We start from the raw sequence: 21,414 nt of genomic DNA, 5'->3' as shown, positions 1-21,414 counted from the left end.
TAGAATTCAAAAGGGAGATGGCTCTTAAAGAGCCAAAATCCAGTGGATCTTTATTATTTTTATTAAACAGCAAAGGCTATGCATGTCTGATTTAAAGAGGGAAAAAGGGAATCAGATGTCACGACTCACGGTATACAGCTGTTAGAATAGTGGCCAGCTGTGTGGCAAAGAATTCAGTTTGCAAACCATCAGGGTCTGGCACCTTCTTAGTTTGCAATGATTTTATAGTTTCTGGTATTTCTTGGTTTGTCTAAGTCTGTGACTTGGTCCATAGATAGAGTCTGGATGGGGAGAGTCTTGCACGTGGTTCGGGTATTTACTTTGCAAGAGAAATACAGTGTGCAATAATAGTCCTTAAACCTGTCATTTATTTCCTGTTGATTTGAGAATAGACTCCCATTTTGGGATATTATAGCACTAATTGTTTGTTTAGTGCTTTGAATATTTAGTTGTTTGGCCAGAACCCTGCCTTGTCAGGGTGACTTTTCACTGAAGAATATTGGTAAAGTTATTTACCATGGAATAAGTTCATGTATTTTGATGCAAACAGCTGTTAAAGCTGCTGCTCTTGAGGTTTTGCAAATGGTATCTCGCAGTGTTACTGTACGCCACTGGCAGCAGGAGTAAAATAAAGCGTAGGGTAAAAAAAGTAATTTCTTATTTGCCTTAATTTATATCCGATTGTACATGTGCTATCTGCTTAGATTCCAGATGTTTCAGGTTACAGCTGGTATAAAAATTCAATTCATTATATGAAATTGTGATATTAAATACATATATATTTGACTATTTGAAACAGTCCATTGTTTTTCAAGTTTCATAAAGTATTAATTTTAAAAGATGTTCTGCAGCTACAGACATATGCACACCTATTGGTTTTCTTCAGTCATCGATTTACCTGCTTCCTATCCTCTCTTCCTTCTGGCTTCCATCCTCAGTCACTGGGCCACAGAAACTGCAGGACTATGTCTTAGTGTGATAAAGAGTGTATGGTGTGTGTCAGTGTGTGGTGGGAGGAGAGCTGCTTGGAGAGACATAGAGAGAAAAGCTGGTCACACCTGGCTGCAGGTGAAGTGCTTGTAGTCCACTTATTCTGACAGACCAAGAGGTCGGAGAGGGAGACCAATAACATGCTCTGTTGCAAACGACACCTGTACAATACGCACTGACATTCAAAACATGTACCAATATGTCTGCATGTTAAGAGGAACTGCAGGAGTCAATTTAGCTCAATTTACAAGCTGTTTAGTTTCTTGAGAACAGTTTGGATCAGTTAGGAAAGGAAGATAAGCAAACTTTGAAGAAAATATAGAAAACAACACAAAAAAACCTGCTACACGTAATATTTTTGCATTGACTAAAAGTACCTTCATATTCACATTTTACTTTAATAACTGGAGATAATGTCATTTTTATTAAGTGTACATGTTACTTTAGCCTACAAAACAGGAGTATAATACAGTCGCATATACTGCTGTGACACAATGACAAAAGTACATTTCATTCTACAACTTTATTTCTACCAATTGTAAAACTCCTGGGATAATAGTGGTGGTGGGCATTGCTCCCTGTAGTGTCTACCACACTCATGGTGCCAACTTTTACATTCAAACAGAACAAAATATCCAGCAACATTGTCTAAATGTAACACAGACAGTAAAGCACGTAACTAAAACATTTATTTAGTAGCAAAAATTACATATTCGGTAATGGCAGTCTTTTTAAAAAAAGACTTTAATTTTCAAATTTTGCAGTTGAATTACTTAAAAATGGCACTACTGCTGTACTCACCATGAGGCTATTGTAGCGAACTACTTGAAGCAGATGACAAACCCCACACAGAGTTATACTCACTTGTTGGATCTGCCAATGCGCGCTGAGGCTGAAGAGAGATGAAAACTGGATATGCTGTGTTTTGTGATGCCATTTTGTAGTGAACTACTTGAAACAGATGATGTGGAAAATAGTTGAGCTCCGGACGCTTGATGAATAAAAAATAATAATAATGGTTTATTCCAAAAAGTAATATCTTAAACAGACCTGTGAGGTTTTGAGAATCCCACTGAAGATTTAAACCAGTGGCCTTATATATGTTCACAAACAACTGAGTTCACCTCTGAAGCCTCCCTTGAGAGTAACCTTCCCTTAGGCTAACCTAAACTTATGGAGTGTTTCCCATGGTTAATTGTTCATTGACTTTGCCTAGTTCATGTGATAATGTCTGCTCTGAAGATCGGTGTGTTTCCTAGATCGATGTGATATTTACAGAAATATACCCTTATGCCTAAATTTGTTCTTATATCTAAATGGGATTAAACTACCTAAATAATGCTAATAAGTAGACGCTATACTATCAAAGAGAGGAAGTCTGTCTTTATTGTTGGTGGGAAACTTGGCATGTAGCTGAAAAAAGGATCCCCCTATGGGTCGAAACTCAGTGTTTTTGGAGTGACTTAAAAACATGGTACAGTTTTATTTTTTTACATACACTTCTTGTATTAACAAAACAAACAAACAAACAAAAAAAAATTGAGTATTTCGACTTCCCTTTTCAAATAAAACAAAAGATACATTAATAAACACATTTTTAAAAAGAAATAATTTTAATCAAATTTTCATCCTTGGAAACGTAGGTGATTTAGGCGATAGAAGTTGGGACAGCCACTTCCCAAATAAAAAGTCACATAAATAGGAGGGTATTTTATATATTTAATTGAACACTATCTGAACTAATCCTTTTGGGTTATATAGATCATAATATACATTAATAAACATCAAAGGTCTGAATATGTAACTGTTTTTAATATGTAATTTTTAGTATGGGACTGCAATTTCAATTATTCAGTAGAATGGCTCATATATGTGATGACATTTTTGCAACATAAACAAAGTAGAGGAGTCCTGTTAGAATGCCTGCAGCAGTGTGAACTTCCAGATAAAAAGGATGTATGAGTGTCTTTTTAAATAACTGACATTTACATCCTTCAAATAAACACCTCAGATGACTGCTTGAGAGGTCTTGCTTGTCTTAGTAAGGTTGACATTTGGATGATTTATCTTCCACCTGTAAACTGCTCATGTACGACAGGAGAGGGATGTGTGTGTAGCTGTTGGTTAGCGATGGTGGTTGTATGTAAGTGTGGTTTGGGTAGATATAGTTTGTGATGAAAGGTGAGGGACTGCAAACTGCTAAACTTTGTGTTTGTTTGGACTCCTACACCCTGAAATCCAGAGCTGTTTTTATACTTAAAATTCAGTCATTGTTAACAAGTAGTAGTCTTCTAACAATGGCCACCTGTTAAGCTCAACTTACAACTCTGTCACAGAAGGAGGGATCTTTTAGAATTACTCATAAATTCTTAAACCACTGGTGGCATACATGTATTTCAGCCAAACCCTTCAAACTTATTGCACTCACATTTTCCTGCAGATGCCTTAACTCCTCATTTTCACTCTCATTAAACTGTTGCCTACATCAGAGTGATGTAAAGTTGGGCTGGGTTAATGCAACGGGCCCTTTAAGTCATTAACAGAGTGTATTAATGAGCCTAGTGCTTAGAAACCCCCCACAGACTAAAGAGTGTGTGATGTAAAGGGGATGAGGGCACTAATTCTCCAAAGTGCCCTAATAAATAGCGGATTAGCAAAGCCTTCCATTAGCCAAAGCCTTGATAATGCTAGCTAATACATTATAGCTAGACTAGAGCAATGCAGCTAAAGCATTAGTTAGCATGACCACTTTAATATGGATGTGGAAACTGGATAGCGTCACTCATGAAAGGTGACTGATTTGACTTAAATATTTTGAGAAATACATACTCACATACACACATAATTTATTCAAAGTTAATGTCCACATCGAGAAGTCCTAATGTGCACTTTCATCATACACTCAAAGACATATATGTGCTTAAATGCTAACTTGCTCTTGGATAGAAGATGAATCCTTGGCTCATTGATTTTAAGAATAATGACTATGACTAAGCAGTACGCTGAGACTTTGCGAAGTTTAATCATATATTGTTACACTTTAATTAATTCCTCAAAATGTGGATTTCTACAATGGACAGTGAGATTAAAACTGCATTAGCTTTTTCTCATTAATCATCTTCATCAATGCTCAGGGAAATGGATGACTGAAATAACCCTTCAGCTTTTTCAAAGAAGGAAAATCATTCCTTACAATGTTTTAGCTATTAATTACAGAATGAGTTTATGTTCATACATTTAAAGCTATTGCTTCCAAATTAGATAAATGTCACTGAACTCCTAGAGTACAACTACAGTTAATTTAACTTATAAACTGTAGTCAAGTGTATTATTCCCATGACAACCTGAATATAGTGCAATATTTTTATTGTGGGTGGGAAAAAATAAGCTAACTTAGGTTTACTGTGTTGGGGTGTATATCTAAAAATATAACGTACATACGTCAAATCTGTGAGATTCTAACTAGCACAAATTAATAAAATAATTAGGTAAAACTGCAAAAGAAATAAAACAGACTCTACTGTGCATCATTACAGAAACAAACATGCAGCACATTGTGGTTTTGTCACAGTTTGACATCCCCACAAACGACTCTTAGATCTAAGTCATTAGGCTATTTTCATTGAAGCTAGCTCACACTGCAGTCGTTGTCATATGAAGTTTCTCTCATGTTCTCCCTCTCACACATGCATGCACACATACAATGTTTTATTCTGCTTCTCTCAGCACCATAAATCTGTCTCCTGAAGCTTTTCTTTGTTTGAGTTACTTTTTTTTATTCCCACCCCCCTTTTGGCTTTATTTCTGCACTGTCAACAGATTACTCCCAGTGGCATTAAACAGGCTGACTTTGTGTGTTATCATAGTTTGGCATTGTAAAGTGTGTGCTTTTTTCTTTCCACTTTTCCTGTAGACATTTTACTTTTTGCTTTACCCAGTGTCTCTTTTTGACAAGGTTTTAATCAAGTAGAACTAAGATAATCACTTCCAGCAGTGAAGGACGCAGAGAAGAGCAACATTGGAGCAGAAGTGGGGGATGAAATGGGGAATCAGGATTGATGAAGGACAGAAAATAGGGAGCAACGTCAAAAGGGCAAAGTGGGAGCAGTCATTTGGATTAAAGTTGAGGACTGTGAGAGAAAGAAGAAATAAAAGTGGCAATGAATTAAAAGGTGATTTTAGTGACAGACAGTGGTGGGTGTTATCATTGCCATGAGCATAAGCAAGGGATAAGAAAAATACTGCCGTGTAAAGATGGTGAAAAAGAATGATTGCTGGAGTAGAAAAGACTTAAAAGGAGGGATGTACAAAAGGAGGTCAAAGAGGAGGGCAGATGACTCCAAATTGAGGACATTGCATTTTGTAGTGCTGTAAGGGAACTAAAATGAAAATCACTGCAAGACTGTGTCTCTGAAATGATTGGGTGTGAAAGGTAAGCACTTAGAGGGGTTATTTTGGACAACTAGAGAAACAGGGAAGTGGGGTGAGAGGGTAGGCGGTAGGGTTGTTTTTGCTAACACTAGAAGCCCAAGAGGAAGGAAAAGGAAGTGAAATAAGCACACGGAGTCTTACAGACAAAGCACATAGAGGTATCAGAGCCCAAGCAACTAGGAGATTGATGATAATCTCTGGAAAAAAGACAGCTTATTTTACTCTACATCTTTTATTTTCTATTTCAGTATTAGATGGTTACTTTAGTCCCTAAGGATATCACAAATTCTATTTTACAGGACTGATGGTAATGTGTTTTCGTGATGCAGTCATTATATTAGTTTGCCATTTTCTTTTGACTTTTGTTGGAAGATGATTTGTTTCTACAAATGAGTAGTTAAGGGTTTTCCTAAATTATTGATGAAAAAACATTATTTTTTTGTTTGTTTCACTGTGGCTTATATATTTAACAGGAAGATGTTCCTGATCTGCTGCTATGCATCTGTACTTACATGTACTTATCTTTCCATTTCTAGTTAACACGTATGTTTTGTGTGACTGTTACAGCTGACTTAAAATGTATCCACATTTGCAACATATGTTCTCATGTTTTTGGCATGAAATGCATAATTTAACTGACATATTTTCTTACTGTTTTCTCCTTCCACTCCCTCCTCCCTCAACATCCAGCTTGTGAGCTGATGAACCGTGGTATCCTGGCTCTAGTCAGCTCTATTGGCTGCATGTCGGCAGGCAGCCTTCAAACTCTGGCCGATGCCATGCACATCCCCCACCTCTTTATCCAGCGGTCCCCAGCGGGAACACCCCGTTCTGCCTGCCCGCCCACCAGTCGCGTTGCTGGAGCTGATGACTACACTCTCATGGTCCGCCCACCTGTGTATCTGAATGAGGTCATCATGCAAGTGGTGTCTGAGTACAGCTGGCAGAAGTTCGTCCTCTTCTATGATTCTGATTTTGGTAAGGATCTAAGCTCTAACTGTGTCAGTTTGTCTGTCTGTTGGCAATTGTTTAAAGTAACCCCATTCACACAGAAAGTGAGACACTGCAGTAGGTAAAGCCCATGAAACACTTTATCCCAACTCTTATAAAAGGTCTCATCTATAAAGCCGGTGTTGGGTGAATTTTACGTGTATCTGGTATAAAAGTATCATGGTTTTGCAGCATGATAAGACCTCGGAGAGCTAATGGATGTTTAGTGAAGCCAGATATCTTTCTCTGTCTTGCACATCTCTTTGCTAAACATACACATAGTCTGAAATGGGCATCTGTATGCAGATTCCCTGTCAGAATGAAACGGACGTAAACATGTATCTGTATTCGAGTGGCAAATCAGTTTGCCTGTTGGTGTGTCTGCTGTCCCATTTATCCCCCTTTCGTTTTCTCTCTCACCCTCTCTCTCCAGTCCATTAACTCAAACATTAGACCAGAAACATGTTATGTCCATTTTCTAATGTATATCTAGTGGTAGTCTATACCTTCCCTCTACAAAATATAATTGTGCTGTTGCTTCTGTGTGTGCAGTGCAGGTCTTGTCACTACTATTATGTGTGTCTATGCTTGTGATTTGTCTTTACTCCACGTGTTGTATCCTTTCTAAACTCTGTCTAGTTTTTTACACAGTTGTTTCTTTCTTTGGATGTAGGGTTGCAGACTCACATAAATCACTTGTTGTCTGTGGTTTCCTTGTGTGGTCCTAAGGTCAATTCAAGCGAGAACTGTATGAGTAGCGTGTGGATTGATTTATTTATTGATATAAGCTATATAATTTTACCCTTTATCAAAGTGTCTTGAGGTTTAATTCTGTTACTTAATGTGTTATCAATAAGGGACAGACTTAGAGTGACAGTCAATCTTGTGATGTGAAGGACAAACTAGACGGAGACACACATTTGACACTATGCTGATAAACACTGACATAGCATGTTATTTATGCTGTGTTTATGGTTTACATTAGAATTACAAAAATAGTTGTTAACTATTAATAACTTGCACCAAATGGTTACTGTAAATTCCAATAATGTGGAGCACATGCATGTTGGTTAACTTGTTGCAAAATAATAAACATGAACAACAGAGGCTAAACTTGGTGAAGAAACATAACGGATAAGCACAAACATATTGATGGAAAAAACAAAATACAAATACATGTAAAACATTGCATCTTTCCTTCAGTCCCTTTCTCCCACTTCTCCTCTCTCCTTCATTCTTTTCTCTGAGTTCTCTGTGTGTTTGGATTACTGTCAGTAAACAGTGGTTTACAGTTTTCAGCCAATGGGAGCAGACAGCATTTTGCAACTTTGATCCGATACGACTTATGTTTCAATTTGCATATCAGTGTTTGGATTAAAGTTACAAATGTTTCTGTTACTTCATTCCCTTGTCTTTGAATATCATTTTTAGATGTGTGAACACATCTGCAAGTTATATGTCAGTGGGACTGTTAGCAGTGATACACATGTAGAAACACTGATCATTTATTAAAACAGGATAAAAGAGATGAATAACAATGAAAATAAGTTATTAGAAAGCAAAGCTATGAAGTATGATAAAAAGAAAGAAATCTGCTAAATGAACAAATCAGCTAAATTGATTAAACATTGTAAAAATCTTGATGATTTGAGCTATCTGTGCTTCCAAAGTATTACAAAAGATCTGAGATATGTTGGTAGTAAAAATAACTGTGTGCTCTAGATCTTACCTCAGGTCAAAGGAAAGAGAGAAAAAAGCAACGTATAAATTTGCACTTTCAGTTTCTAAAGCATGCTCATTTGTAATCCTTGCCCACAGATATGTAAACTGTGTGCACAGATTTGCAACCAGCCTCTGTCTTCTTAGAGCAAGAAGTGGTGCCTGTGTTTGCAGCTGCAGATGTTGTCAGTGCACTTAAAGGTGTTTATTTTTTCTGACCAGTCTGCAGTGTTTTTATGTCACTTCATAATATCCATGGGAGTGAAAACAGTACCTTGTACCGGCAACAGAAAAACTCAGTGAGTGAGAAATTCTGGTTTAGTTGAGCTGGTACAGGTGAAATCATTACTAGGGCAGTGTTTCTAGTGTATTAAAGCACTTTCCATTTTGGGTCTCACTCAAATGACTGATGTCACTTGTCATGTAATTAAAAACACTGGAACATCACTCACAGTTAAAAGGACAGAAGCATAGAACACCTAAAAGTACAGTAGTAGCGGTTTAAAAGTTCCCCTGTTTCCATGATGGGTCCTTGACTGGTTCTTGACTGGTCCTTGACTGGTCCTTGACTGATCCTTGGCCGATCCTTCACAGGTCTGTGGGGGTAATGTAATCCCCCGCAATGACGTCGTCAGCGAGGCTCTGCCCCTAAGCAGCCCAAGTAAAAAAACAGCTGCAATCCCTCTTTTGTCCACGGGGAGGAGCAGTGATTTGATCTTGCTGCTCTCTAAACAGTTTATAATGAGCTGTGTCGCTCATTTGTTGCATTTTTGCCAACATTTAAAAAATGATTTGATTTGAAAATGGCGTCAAATAAATGTATCAAAAAAGCCGACATGTGTAGCAAATGGTGTTATGAGGCAAAGCACAACCTCCTCAAGTCGGCTAAGTGGTGAATGTCACTAGCAGCGAGCTTTCTAAACATCCCGAGGAGCGCTGCCAGCGGTCATTTGACTGCAACGTAAGTTATTCACAGTGGGGGTTGATACAGCTGCTGCATAACTGAATATTGACAAAATCATAACGTAATATCGGCAGGTAAAAATAACATAATACTGATAATGTGTAAAGCAGGGATCACAAAAGTCCGGACCCAGCCCAACCTATATTCTGAATTAGGCCTCAAAGTGCTATTATCCTAAGTAGATAAGTAAATAAATGGTTTATACTGTGAAATGAAGTGTCCCTGGATTTTATTCATAGCGATCTAGTGATAAAACGTGATAAAACGTCATACAACTGTGTCTCAGCGGTAGGACAGCTGCCTGCCCGCTGTCTGAAGCAGGCACATGCGCAAAGGCTGGTAGGAATGACAGGAACCAGCAGCCTATCATCACACAGGGTTTGTGATCTTACAGCCAATCAGAAGCAGAGTAGGGCGGCCATTTATTACAACTCCATAGCCGTGATATAAGACAGTTTGGCTGAGAAAGAGTCTCCCTGAGCGGCTCTGTGGAAGTTTAGACGTGCTAAACTGCTCGTAAATATTGATGTGTTTACTTTTCCAAACAAGTAAGCAGGTAAAACTATAGACAACAACTATATAATAAAAGTCCTAAAATACCAGGTTCAGCCGTTTAGTTTTTAATACACTATAAGCATGATAGCATGACTGGCGGTCATCAAAAGACCGCTGGCGGCGCTTCCAGTGTTTAACACTAGAAAACCCAGAGATTTCTTACCCCTCTACCATGCCCAGAGTACAACCAAAAGGCTGCCCGGTTTGAAATTAACAATTCAATGGCCAACAATTAGCACCTTTACATTTGTAAACACAGCCATTACCTGCCGTTAGCTGTTCAAGCATACTCCTTGGGGGGAGGAGTGTGCTTGAAAAGAGCCTTGTGGACTGTGCTGTATAGTTTCACTCACCCCAAACGGTATTTGTGCTTTTGACCATTTCTCACATTTTCATGTACCCTTTATTGAGCATTGGTCATGTGAGTTTTCATCGTCATCACACTATTGTACGCCCAGCTTGCTTTCAAGTGAGAGATTATCACGTTTCTGTTTCCACAAAGGCAAGAAGGAAAGCATAATCAAGTATTTCAAATGAGAGATAATTACATTCCTTTTGACCTGGGAACAGAAAAGCAAAATCAATTTAATGTTCCTCACTTCCTAATATGGTGCAACAAGGTTCACAGTCCTCAATGTTTTTAGTAAAAAAAAAAAAAAATTAAAAAACACCTTACTAACAGGGTGGAATGGAACATAACAGAGTGGAACAGAATATAACAGGGTGGAAAATATTTGTTCCCAATTCCAAATAAAAAAGCTTCAATGGCCAGATGATCAGCAATGAATAAAGATATTTCTACAGTGATCCAGATTTTTTTTTTGTTGTTTTTTTGTTTTACATTTTAGATTTTGTAAGAGATGGGTGTGTTTTAACAACAGCAGTTTTATCCGTGACTTTAATCGATAATTATTATCATTATCCAGTGTATAAAAATGTTGGTGTAAAAACGCCAAAGATAGATAAGCATGATGCTGAACTTCGTGGTCTTAGCTCCTGGTTTGGTGTGTCTTGTTCTGTTTATTATCATTCTGAAAGGTATACCAAGTTACTTGAACAAAGGCTAAATTCCTCAACATTCGCACTTGCTCCATAAAATTACCATCTCCAAGGCTCCTCCACCACCACTTTGACTATGGATTGATAAGTAAATGAGCCGCAGTTTTGTAATTGTTGCATTGTCAAAACAGTTCTGTTAGTGTTGTCACACAAAATTCAGTAGACTAGTTGGTTCCTATGCAGTGAATTTACATGTTATTACAAAAATACACAATAATAAAATAGGCAAGTGGCAAGATTAGAATAATGTTATAAGTTCTGCGCAAAGACTCCTTTTTCGTTTTCCAAAACAAAACTGACATAAACAATCTTGAAAAAAATGTGCACGTAGGCTATGAGGAAAGAATGAATGCAATGAAGTAGGGACTGGTTGAATAAACACGGTTTAACTGGACGCCTAAGCGAGCGCGTTGCAGGATGGCTCCAGATTTTATTGTCAAATGGTTCCAGGTCAACCAAGTCCGAACTGCTTAGAGCAGAGTCCTGCACGGTTCTGTTTTGCTACGCATACCTGCTCTAACCCGTTAGAATGACTCCCGAACCCGACTCGTCACCAATGTATTTATTCCATTTAAATCCGAACCAGACTGATGTTTAACCCGCGACCCGAGCCATTAACGCATCATTGCCATGCTGCACCGCTTCTTTTCCATTATTATAGCCTATTGTTGTTTTATCATTGTGTTAATCTAAAACACATAGATAGCCTATGAATGTTTATTTTAAGCTTGCTCAACATTTTTAAAACAGCTTTATATTCCTCTGACTGAACCATTTCAGAGTGAAGACTAAACCAGACCAGTGTGTTTTATTTTGCCACTGAGAGGGTATTTATAATAGGCTACTCGGAGATTGCTGTGCTTTAACAAAATGTAATCCACCTTTCCTGGCAGCAGCTGTGTTCTCCGTTCCTGGACTACAAATCCGGCGGCAGAAAACTCTGCTGCGCAAATACCAGCGTAAAATAAACTTTCATATATTTTCTTTGTGTTGTTGTAGTATATTCAGATGATAAAACAACAATATAATAAAAAAGAAGACTTGGAAGGAGGAACAGCGGTGCAGTAGGCTATGGCACACGTTAACGTTAAAAAGCACACTGCTTGTTGTAAATACTTGGTTTATGCTTTAAGAGGTAAATATTTTGGTTAACATGTTGAAGAAATATCGTTGTTTCTTTTTTCATCTCTTGCTATGCTATTGAATTTGGCAACATTAACATGGAAATTCACTGCATTAGGACCGACTAGCCTACTGAATTTCTGGTAGCATGACAACACAAACTGGACTCGTTTGACCACTCTTACCCAATGTGCAACAATCACAAAACTGGGTCACTTGTTCAGCTGCCTCATTGCGGCTCATTTACGTATCAATCCACAGTCAAAGTGGTGGTGGAGGAGCCTAAGAGATGGTAATTTTCTGGAGCAAGTGCGAATGTTGAAGAAGGCGCATGTTCAAGTTGGGGGCTGCATACAGTACCTTTTGGAATGGTAATCAGAGCGTGTCGGGGAATAGCCCACCTGGAGGGGTGACGTAATCGGGATTCCCGGCGAGCAGGAAGTCGCAGCACAGCGAGTGTTGGATGTCCCCCCGCGATTAGACACATTGAAGTGGAAGAAATTTTCTCCGATCCTGCGTGGGGCTTTTATCTGTCGCCCTGTCTTCTTATGGAGGTGAAATAAATAATATGAGAATAAAATAACCCTTCCTAGCTACCTCAAACAGATTCTGTGTTGCTTGATCCAAATCTGATTTGTCTATGTTAAAAATGCTAATATTAAAAGATTAATCAGTATGATAAATACATCCTATTGAGAATAGAGCTAGGGGCTGTGATCCAGTATTTGAAAGGTTTTATTAACCTACTAGCATTCATTTCTGAATAAAACAATTGGCAGCGCACAAGCATGTTACAATTTCACATTCCACGTCAAACAATGATTATGTATTAAGTTTTATGCATTTTTATGAATTGTGACTGGCCATCAGAGGTGCTTTGAGTGGCGCCTCTGCCGGTCAGTGTAAATTCAGATAAAATCTGACAGACTACGGGCGATGAGAAGTCTGTGAGAGAAGCGCCATCTTCTGGGTCTACCCTATATTACAAGGAATGGGTGGAGTTTGATTAAAACATCGACACTCCCAGGAGAAGGAGGGGGCCTCTCTGGCGGCTGGAAGTTGGAAGGCAGCTGGCTGGAACTGGAATGGAACTGGGCTGGAAGCCAGCAGGTATTCGGCTGGCTTTCAGCTTGGATGGGAACTTTTAAACCGCTACTACTGTACTAGCTCATGCAAAACAGTGTATTAGTTTTCTGCTTCTGGTATTTCAGTTGATTTACTTATGGCAATAGCAAGGCTCCATTTCAATCACTGCAGTCAATTAACACAATATGTTGTATGCACTGATCTCTATTGAGATCTCTGCAATGGAACTGTTTTGCAGTCCTTTCGCTCAGCTGAACCTCAATCTTTCAAGACATTAAAGTATCCTGTCTGTGTATTGAGCACCACAGGTCATTGAATTAACTAGGGAACTCTACCAATCAGCTTATATTAGATGAATATTGCATTGCTGCTAAAGCGGCATCTCTGGAAGTGTTAGTCCCACTACTCAGAAGTTTGTGTAATAAATGTCAACCCTTGAATTTTCATTCAGCCTGTATGTAATTTATGTGGAATATACAAATATAGAAGCCTACTTGAAGTTTGTTCAGAATGGGAGCCCTGATTTTATGTATTTAACACTGCATAATAATAATAATAACTTTATTTATAAGGCACTTTATATTTTAGAAAAAATCTCAAGAATGACCATATCTACTCATTCATATGATGGCACATGCTGTCAGTTTAAATAACAGTGAGCAATGTGGCCCAAGTTTAAGCCTGTGAACCCACAGGATGGTTGGGTGGGTCAAAGACTTTCATATGAATTTAATAGCTCTCATGTGTGAATTGCTAAACAAAAGCTTGTAAGCCTGAAAATCTTCACCAGTCAGTTTTGAACTCAAGAAGCCTTTTGGATGAGAGGCAAAATAGTTTTGAGAGACAAAAAGAAGTCCATTTGCTTTTGATTCAAGCTCTTAGAATTACCATGACCTGGATGACTGAGAATCTACACCAGGGGTCTCCAACTCCAGTCCTCGTGAGCTACTGTCCTGAGGGTTTTACATGTCTCCTACTACAATGCACCTCTGCACAAGTCTGTTAATAACACAGTGATTTGAGTCAGGTGTGTTGCATCAGGGTAGAATCCAAAACCTGCAGGAAAGTAGCTCACGAAGCGAGGACCGATGTTGGAGATCCCTGATCTACACCAACACAAGCCCATTATGCAACATTTTGTATGATTTTGAAATTCCATGCTGCGCCTGACATCAGCTTAGCCTTTATTATAGTAATTTATCAGATGTTTTCTTGTCTTTGAATATACAGTCTAATAAACTTTTAAATGACTAGAACTTGAATTTTCATTGAAGCCCCCCAGCCCTCCTAATCCCATCGCCCCCACCACCACCCCATACTACTGTGCAATACTCCATTTCACACTACGAGGTCAACCTCTTTCAAATTGTATGCAAATGACCAACAAATATATTCATGCCTGCTGGTAAAGATTTCTTTTCATTCTGACCTTAACTTTAACCAGTTGAGAGTAAAATTATGAATACCATTTCTTTGCAGTTAGAAAACCTTCAATAAACCGCTGTGAATCTCAAATTTCTTCTACATGCTGTTGTTCATTTAAATTACCTAGATCATAGATGCAGACACATATACAGGAAAACTCACAAATATTTGTACCCCACTTAATTCCCTCTATCCATTCTCTGTGACCAATGATTCGCTTGGATCCGTTGGGTTTTGCAGTGCTGTTCTCTTAGCCACAGAAGGCCCTTTAAAGATATCACCATTGTTCCCTGATGACCTTACCCCCACTGTTCAAGGAGAGAGAGGGGGGGAGCAGAGACCCAAAAAGAGAAAATGGAATAGGCAGAGATGGCCTTTTCAGATGATAGCAACATTCCCAAAAGACCTTGTCTCTGTACAAGGAGAGTTCTTTAGAGAACAGACAGCCAAGTGTGTCCTCTCAAATGAAGTTACAGTGCAACTGTCCCAATCCTTATTTTCAGCTCTACTGGTGCATCCCGGACACTGAGAACACATGTTTTCTCTCCATCTCATCTCTTCCTCTCCCTTTCCTCTTACAGTTTATCTCTCTTTTCATTTTTCTTTTCTGTCCCCTACTTTGTGTTTTCACTCCTTATTGATCTTTTAAAGGCTTTTTTGACATAACCTGGGATGTATTGAAAATAGTAATACATCATGCTTGTATTTATTTTATTTTATTTAATTTTTTTTTTTAGCCTTTATTAAACCAGGTTACTTCCATTGAAATCAAATATCTCTTTTTCAAGGGAGACCTGCCCAAGAGGGCAGCAGCATAGTTACATTAAAACAATAAACAACATACAAGATTTGCAACATTAAAACTTAAAGCTCAAATATAACATGTGCACACAGATAAGGTAGATTGCAATAATTTCCCCAGAGCTTTAAACTCATTCAGTGTAACAAGGGCTTTGAATTGATGTTCAGATTGTAATCCTATATGAAGCACAGAAAAACTGGCCCTCTCAAGTAAATTCAGGAATTTTGATGCAGTGGTAACTGTTGACATTACAGTGATTTGTTTCATTTTGCTTTTAGCCAATGACAAAAGGGACCTAGAGCAAAGTAGTAAAAAGGTTATTTCTGAACAAAAGGTCAATTTCAACAGTGTAATGCTTGTTAGCTTGTCTGTATTTTTATCTTTTTCCCTGTCTTTTTTAATAAATAGGAAAATAATATACAAGTGCTGATAGTTTAAATACATATGGGTTAGTTAACTAAAAAGAAAAACTGAAGGAATATGTTTAATGAAGTGGTAGGATGGCTACTAAACGCAAATATGGTGATGTGAGAGGAGAGGTGGATTAATTTTTTCTCATTAGTTTAAATATAAAAAGTTAAATGATGACCAAAACAAAAAAGACAATTTGAAATTTTAAATGTGAAATCCCAGTCCACTTTTGATCTCCATATAGGCTTTATGTAGAGATCAAAGCAGACACGACGATCAGGAAGGTGGTTAGTGGATTTCAGGGATTTTTCTTCGTCTGGATGAGGAAATTCAAAAATTGACAGGGAATACTGGCATTATTTTTTCATCACTTTCCCACACCACTTCAGATTATTTTAAAACTATTCTTTAATTTGCATATTGGCTATTTTAGACATACATTGCTCAAAAGAAATAATCGGAACACATAATCATTAACATGTAACTCAAAGTCAGTCACACTTCTGGGATATCAGTCGGTGATTGACACTGATTGTGAATCAGTTTCATCTGCTGTTGTAGAAACAGAACAGACAATAGGTGGAAATGAGAGGCAATTAGCAAGACAACCTCTATAAAAACACCATGATTGACAGATTCACCATCGGTGCCCTGTGCCCTTCACAGATCTAAGCAGGTTCACATTGAACAAATGTGATAGATGTAAGAGTCTGGAGATTATGTGAAGAACATTCTGATGCCTGCAGCATCCTCCAGCATGACCAATTTGGCAGTTTGTCAGTGATGTTCTGGGAAAGCCTGTTCTTGTAGGGCTGCACAGACCTCCATGTGCTAGAGGTACCCTGAATGCTATTAGGTACAAGGATGAGATCCATAGACCCTTTGTCAGACCATATGCTGCTGAAGTGGGACCTGGGTTCATTCTGATGCAGGACAATGCTCACCCTCATGTGGCTGGAGTGCATTACCAGTTCCTGCATGATAAAGGCATTAATGCTATGGACTGGCCTGCCTGTTCACCAGACCTGAATCCTGTCAAGCATCCCTGGGACATCATGTCTAGTTCCCTCCATCACCGCCATGTTGCACCACAGACTGTCCAGTGGTTGACTGATGCCCTGATCCAGGTCTGGGAGGAGATCCCTCAGAAGAACATCCAATGTCACATCAAGAGCATGCCCAGATGTTGTAGGGAGTGCATACAAGCAGATAGGTGGCCACACACACCTCATTTTGAATTGTCTTGAGGAATTTCCATAGAAGTTGGGTCAGTCTGTGATCTGATCTTTTCACTTTTATTTTGATTATCCAGACCTTAGTGGGTTAAAGATTTTCATTTCTGTTGATCATTCTTAAGTTAATTTGAACTCAACATATTCCACTATGTAATGAATAAAGATTTTTAACTGGAAAATTCCTTTCATCAACATCTAATACGTGTTGTGAAAGTGTTCCCTTTATTTTTTTGAGCAGTCTGCATGTTCATATAAAGTCACTTCAAAACTTTGTAGGAGACATTTAGAAATGGATGAATGTTATTCCTCCTTATTTCATTCATCAGTGAAAAAAAAAGAAAAACGAAAAAATCAAATCAATTGACATTTACCATAAAGGACAGAAACCGCACTCTTGACTCCCTAAGCTTGCAATTTCTTAGGTAGAAGATTACTTTTTGTTGTTTTTCTTTATCAGGCTTTACATTTCAGTCAAATTTAGTTTATTTTTTAATTTTACTTTTCTTTTTCTCGTCTTTTTGAATGAAATTGCCACTCAGGTAGTTTTATTAAGTTACACATCAAGAAAATATAACAATACAGCAAAAATTAGAAATAGTTGAGTAAAATCTTTGCTAATGACAAATTATAGATTAAATAAAAATGTTGCAAATGCAAATTTGTTATTTTTGGATACACCTCAACTGAGTAAAGCACAGCTAGGTAATTGAAGAGTTTAAAGAACCTGCCACGCCTGAAGCCTTTTGCAGCTGTGTGGAGGGATGGATATTTTCTTTAAGCCCATAGATGCATCAAGAGGGGAACTCATACATTTTAAAAAGGTGGAATATGGGATAGAAGCCTTGCCAAGATGTACACGAGAAAGGCAAATTGAGATAGATGGATGCAAACAGGTATACTCATGAGTCAAAGAACAAAAGCTTCAAGTTTTTTTTTGTTTTTTTTTTTTTATGGTAAGTCATGTCTTAGCCTGAACAAGTTCCCTCTGGTGGTAACAAAAGCATGGAGAATAAAAAGATTGTGAATGTATATGGTAAACCATAAACACCAAAACAGAAAAGAGAGAGGTACAGAGTTCAAGGGCAGAGTACAAGCGGGTGAAAAAAATTAACCCCAAAATGCCCATTAAATCTTACCAAAGTGTCTGACCCCAGAATTGTACACTGACTGGTCAAAAAAGAAGAAAAGAAAAAAAAAAAGTAGGTATGAGCCTCTGACTGAAAAGGATTTCTGAACCCTAAAAAGAAAAGGCAAAAAATTGATCTCATCGGTTTAAGATGGAAGTTTAACTGAAAAGCTAAATTACTTCACTAAGACCACTGTCAGACAACCAACCACTCCTTGGCAGATAAGCATAGGATGACCCGGGCAGGACTAGTCCGGTTCTGTTCGGATCAGAGTCTCAGAGTCTACTTACGACGGTTGTGGTGACACTCAGCTCACCAGGGGTTGCCTGAGCTGGTGGTTAGCTCCAACTTGCTGCTTCCTGGGAGAAAGGAGGTTTGTCCCATGTGATGGTTTGTGGGTTAGGGTCTGAAGGCTCAGTCTGCTGATGCGGTCTCGTTCCGCAGCTCGGCTGGATCGGTGATGTCACAGATGGCAGGACATTGAATGGTTTGCAGTGGTATGGCAGAGATCAAAAGAGTCCAGTTTTGGATCAGTCCATGCCCACAAGGAAGTGTAGCTTGCTTTCTCCAGCCAGTGAGCAGAAGGCTCAATGCAGCTTGGCTGGGCAGTGAAAATACAGGAGATTCCTTTGGTTAGGAGTATAAAATTACCATTATAAACCCATGTGTAAGTTATAAAATGTCAAACATTAAATTGAAGCACATTGTAATGGAAAATTGATCAACCATTCAAACAGGATAAATGAACCATAAGTGATTACATCAACAATGTTATAAAACATTAAAGAACAAGAAAGAATGATGAAGCTCAGCATAAATGGATCATCTCCTGTTGATTAAACATTATACCAATCGTGATGACTTGAATGGTCTGTGCTTGAGTACTTATAATATAGCTTACGAAACAGCATATATGTAGTGGACATTATTTAATGGCAAGCCAAAATCTTTGTTCTTTCTTATATCTCATATAAAGAAAATCTTTTACCGGTCTCATCAGGGCACTTTCAATGAAGTGTAGAAAACTAATTTCAGAGTTTCAGAACCCATCTGGAATTATAGTTAAACAAGTCTTTGTTATAAGTTCTGCAAGGATCCAAAGATGGTCTTTTATGTGTCACAATGGAAGATAAAACCTGTGGGAAATGTTAGCTTATCAGGTTGAGAAAACACAAATGGGTCAAAGCAAGGTCCATGTCTTCAGTTCCGGACCTACATCTGGAACAGATAAACATTAGTATGATTTACATGATAGTGATCATCCCAATGACTGTTTTATGAGCTTGTAGGGGTCTGTCCAGAACTCTCCAAATACCAATCATAGTTTAAGCAAGGTCCATTGCTCACTCCTTTCAGAGAAAGGTCGACATGTTCTGCTCTGTTGGACATGAAACCAATTCGTAAATACCTGAGTAGGGCTCACAAGCCAGTCTCTTCCCCCTCCTTGAGGAGAAGTTTCTCTGTCTCTGTTGAGGATTAGGAATGAACAACTGTGTAGCCATAAGAAAACTACTAATCAGTCAGGCTAAATATGGAACGAGGCTTCAGTTTGCTAGGAAGCATAGAGATTGGACTCTGGACCAATGGAAGAAGGTCATGTGGTCTGATAAGTCCAGATTTACCCTGTTTCGGAGTCGGTTTTTATAAGGGTAAGACAAGAGGCAGAGGAATTGATGCTGCCGTTATGCTTACTGCCTACTGTACAAGCCTGTGGGGACAGTGCTATGATCTGGGGGTGTTGGAGTTGGTCAGGTCTAGGTTCAGCAACATTATATGCGCAGGGAATGAGGTCAGCTGACTAGCTGCATATACGGAATGAGCAGGTTATTCCATCAGCAGATTTTTTCTTCCCTGATGGAATGACATATTCCTAGAAGACAATGCCAGGATTTATTGAACTCAAACGAGTGGTGAAAGAGTGGTTCAATGAGCAGGAGACATAATTTTCACACGTGGATTGGCCACCAGACCTGAACCCCGAGAAACTTTGGGATATGCTGGAAAAGACTTTCTGCAGTGGTTGGACTCTCCCATCTTTAAAATGATATTGGTGAAAAATTAATGCAACACTGCACAAATCTTGTGACATTGCAGAAGCTTATTAAAACACTGCCACAGTGAATGAGTGGCAAAATCTAAGCTAAAAGTGGTGTGTGACCTTTGGTTTTGGTGGTGAGTTTTTTTTTTTTTTTTGGCCAGGCAGTGTATTTTATACTGTTTAAATTCACACAGAGAACTGTTGAGTTGTGGAGAAAGAGAAGATAACAGGTAAATGGGTGTAAACATGGTACATCATGTATATCTGGGCTTACTGTGTCATAACTGATGGAAAGTGGACCCAAAAGCAGTAGTGCAACTCTTGAAGTTTTAACAGTTCATTTGAAAGGAGCAAATGGTGATTTCCAGCCATTTTGCTGTATAACTCCTTAATCAGAACAAGTGGGTCAGTTACAGGGCAGGTTGGCAGGGATTGCTGAGTGGAGAGTGGATACATATTTACACTTTATTTCTTTTAGGAGAATTAATGAGCCAAATATACTGGAAATGTCATTAACACACAAGCGAAGCAACAATGATCTCAGATTGGTAAGCAGACCGGAGTTGAAATACTGAGGCAGTCATGAGATGAATTATGTCAGCTATGTCTGAAAACCTGCTGCCGAAATCCACAGCTCCACTTGCAAAACAGACTAACCCATGCATACCACACACACACAAAGCCTGCCAAAAATGTAGACCCATGACACACTGTTTCAGATATTTTTATCAGAAAAATTCACTAATTTGAAAAGTTCCCCCTGATAGCTCAACAGCAGGGAAACTAAAGCGTGGGTGTTTGTAAACCTTTTAGGGAATTTACTATAAAAAGTAGGAGGAGAGAGAGAACAGCAGTCTGGTGAGAAAGGAATGATGGAAGGAAGCCTTGCCAAACTTATTTATGTACTATGACACAGGATTCAAATAAATAAGAGGAAAAAGAAGGAAAAAAGTTATTCTTGGTAGGTTGAAACTTCACAACTGTTTTGCGTTAAGAGTCAAGCACTGTAAAATGAAAGAATATCATCTGGACAAACAAAAAATTGACAGTAAGTAAGGACACTGCAGCTTAGGGCTTTGAAGATTTTATGGTCTTTAGGCACTATGCGAGAAATGACACTAATTTGCATTAGAATGTTTAATGAAGGGAAAGTAATGAAACACGAGTTATCCAATGAAAATAATAATTTGATCACATTTAATTAGTTATTAGACATTGTTTCTCTTAATTAGCCACAAATCAACTTAAGTGAGTAACCTGAAATAAATGCCATCAAATTAAAGTTTACTTGCATGTAACTTTTGATGACTTATGTAAACAAGTAAGTGAATGAGAAGCTCATTACAAAAGTGAGACGCACATTTATGAGCTTATAGCAATCCAGGAGTAAAGTCTCACCCAAACTGTGGTGGTTTCTTAAAAGTAATTAAGCAGTTTTAAGTCCCAAACCTGACTAAATG

The 21,414-nt window shown here is 38.3% G+C and overlaps 1 protein-coding gene across 6 annotated transcripts in view; it reads left to right on the top strand.

Annotated features, from left to right (window-relative positions):
• The window catches only part of grid2 (glutamate receptor, ionotropic, delta 2), a 539,244-nt gene that overhangs the window by 290,773 nt on the left and 227,057 nt on the right, over positions 1 to 21,414 (top strand). For 5 of the 6 annotated variants that reach the window (XR_006011998.1, XR_006011997.1, XM_041998788.1 and 2 more), the window contains one exon: positions 6,112 to 6,399. Coding sequence is in view for 4 of the 6 variants with exons in the window: in XM_041998788.1 (XP_041854722.1) it covers positions 6,112 to 6,399 (288 nt within the window). In the remaining 2 variants the exon portion in view is untranslated. Of the gene's footprint in view, positions 1 to 5,675; positions 5,729 to 6,111; positions 6,400 to 21,414 lie in introns of those variants that run through there. The other variant, XM_041998790.1, reaches the window with a different exon arrangement.

This window comes from Melanotaenia boesemani, chromosome 11 (assembly GCF_017639745.1).
Source record: "Melanotaenia boesemani isolate fMelBoe1 chromosome 11, fMelBoe1.pri, whole genome shotgun sequence".
Classification (NCBI taxonomy): Eukaryota; Metazoa; Chordata; class Actinopteri; order Atheriniformes; family Melanotaeniidae; genus Melanotaenia; species Melanotaenia boesemani.
The sequence above is the reverse complement of the archived record's forward strand: the minus strand, read 5'-3'. Positions and strand labels throughout refer to the sequence as shown.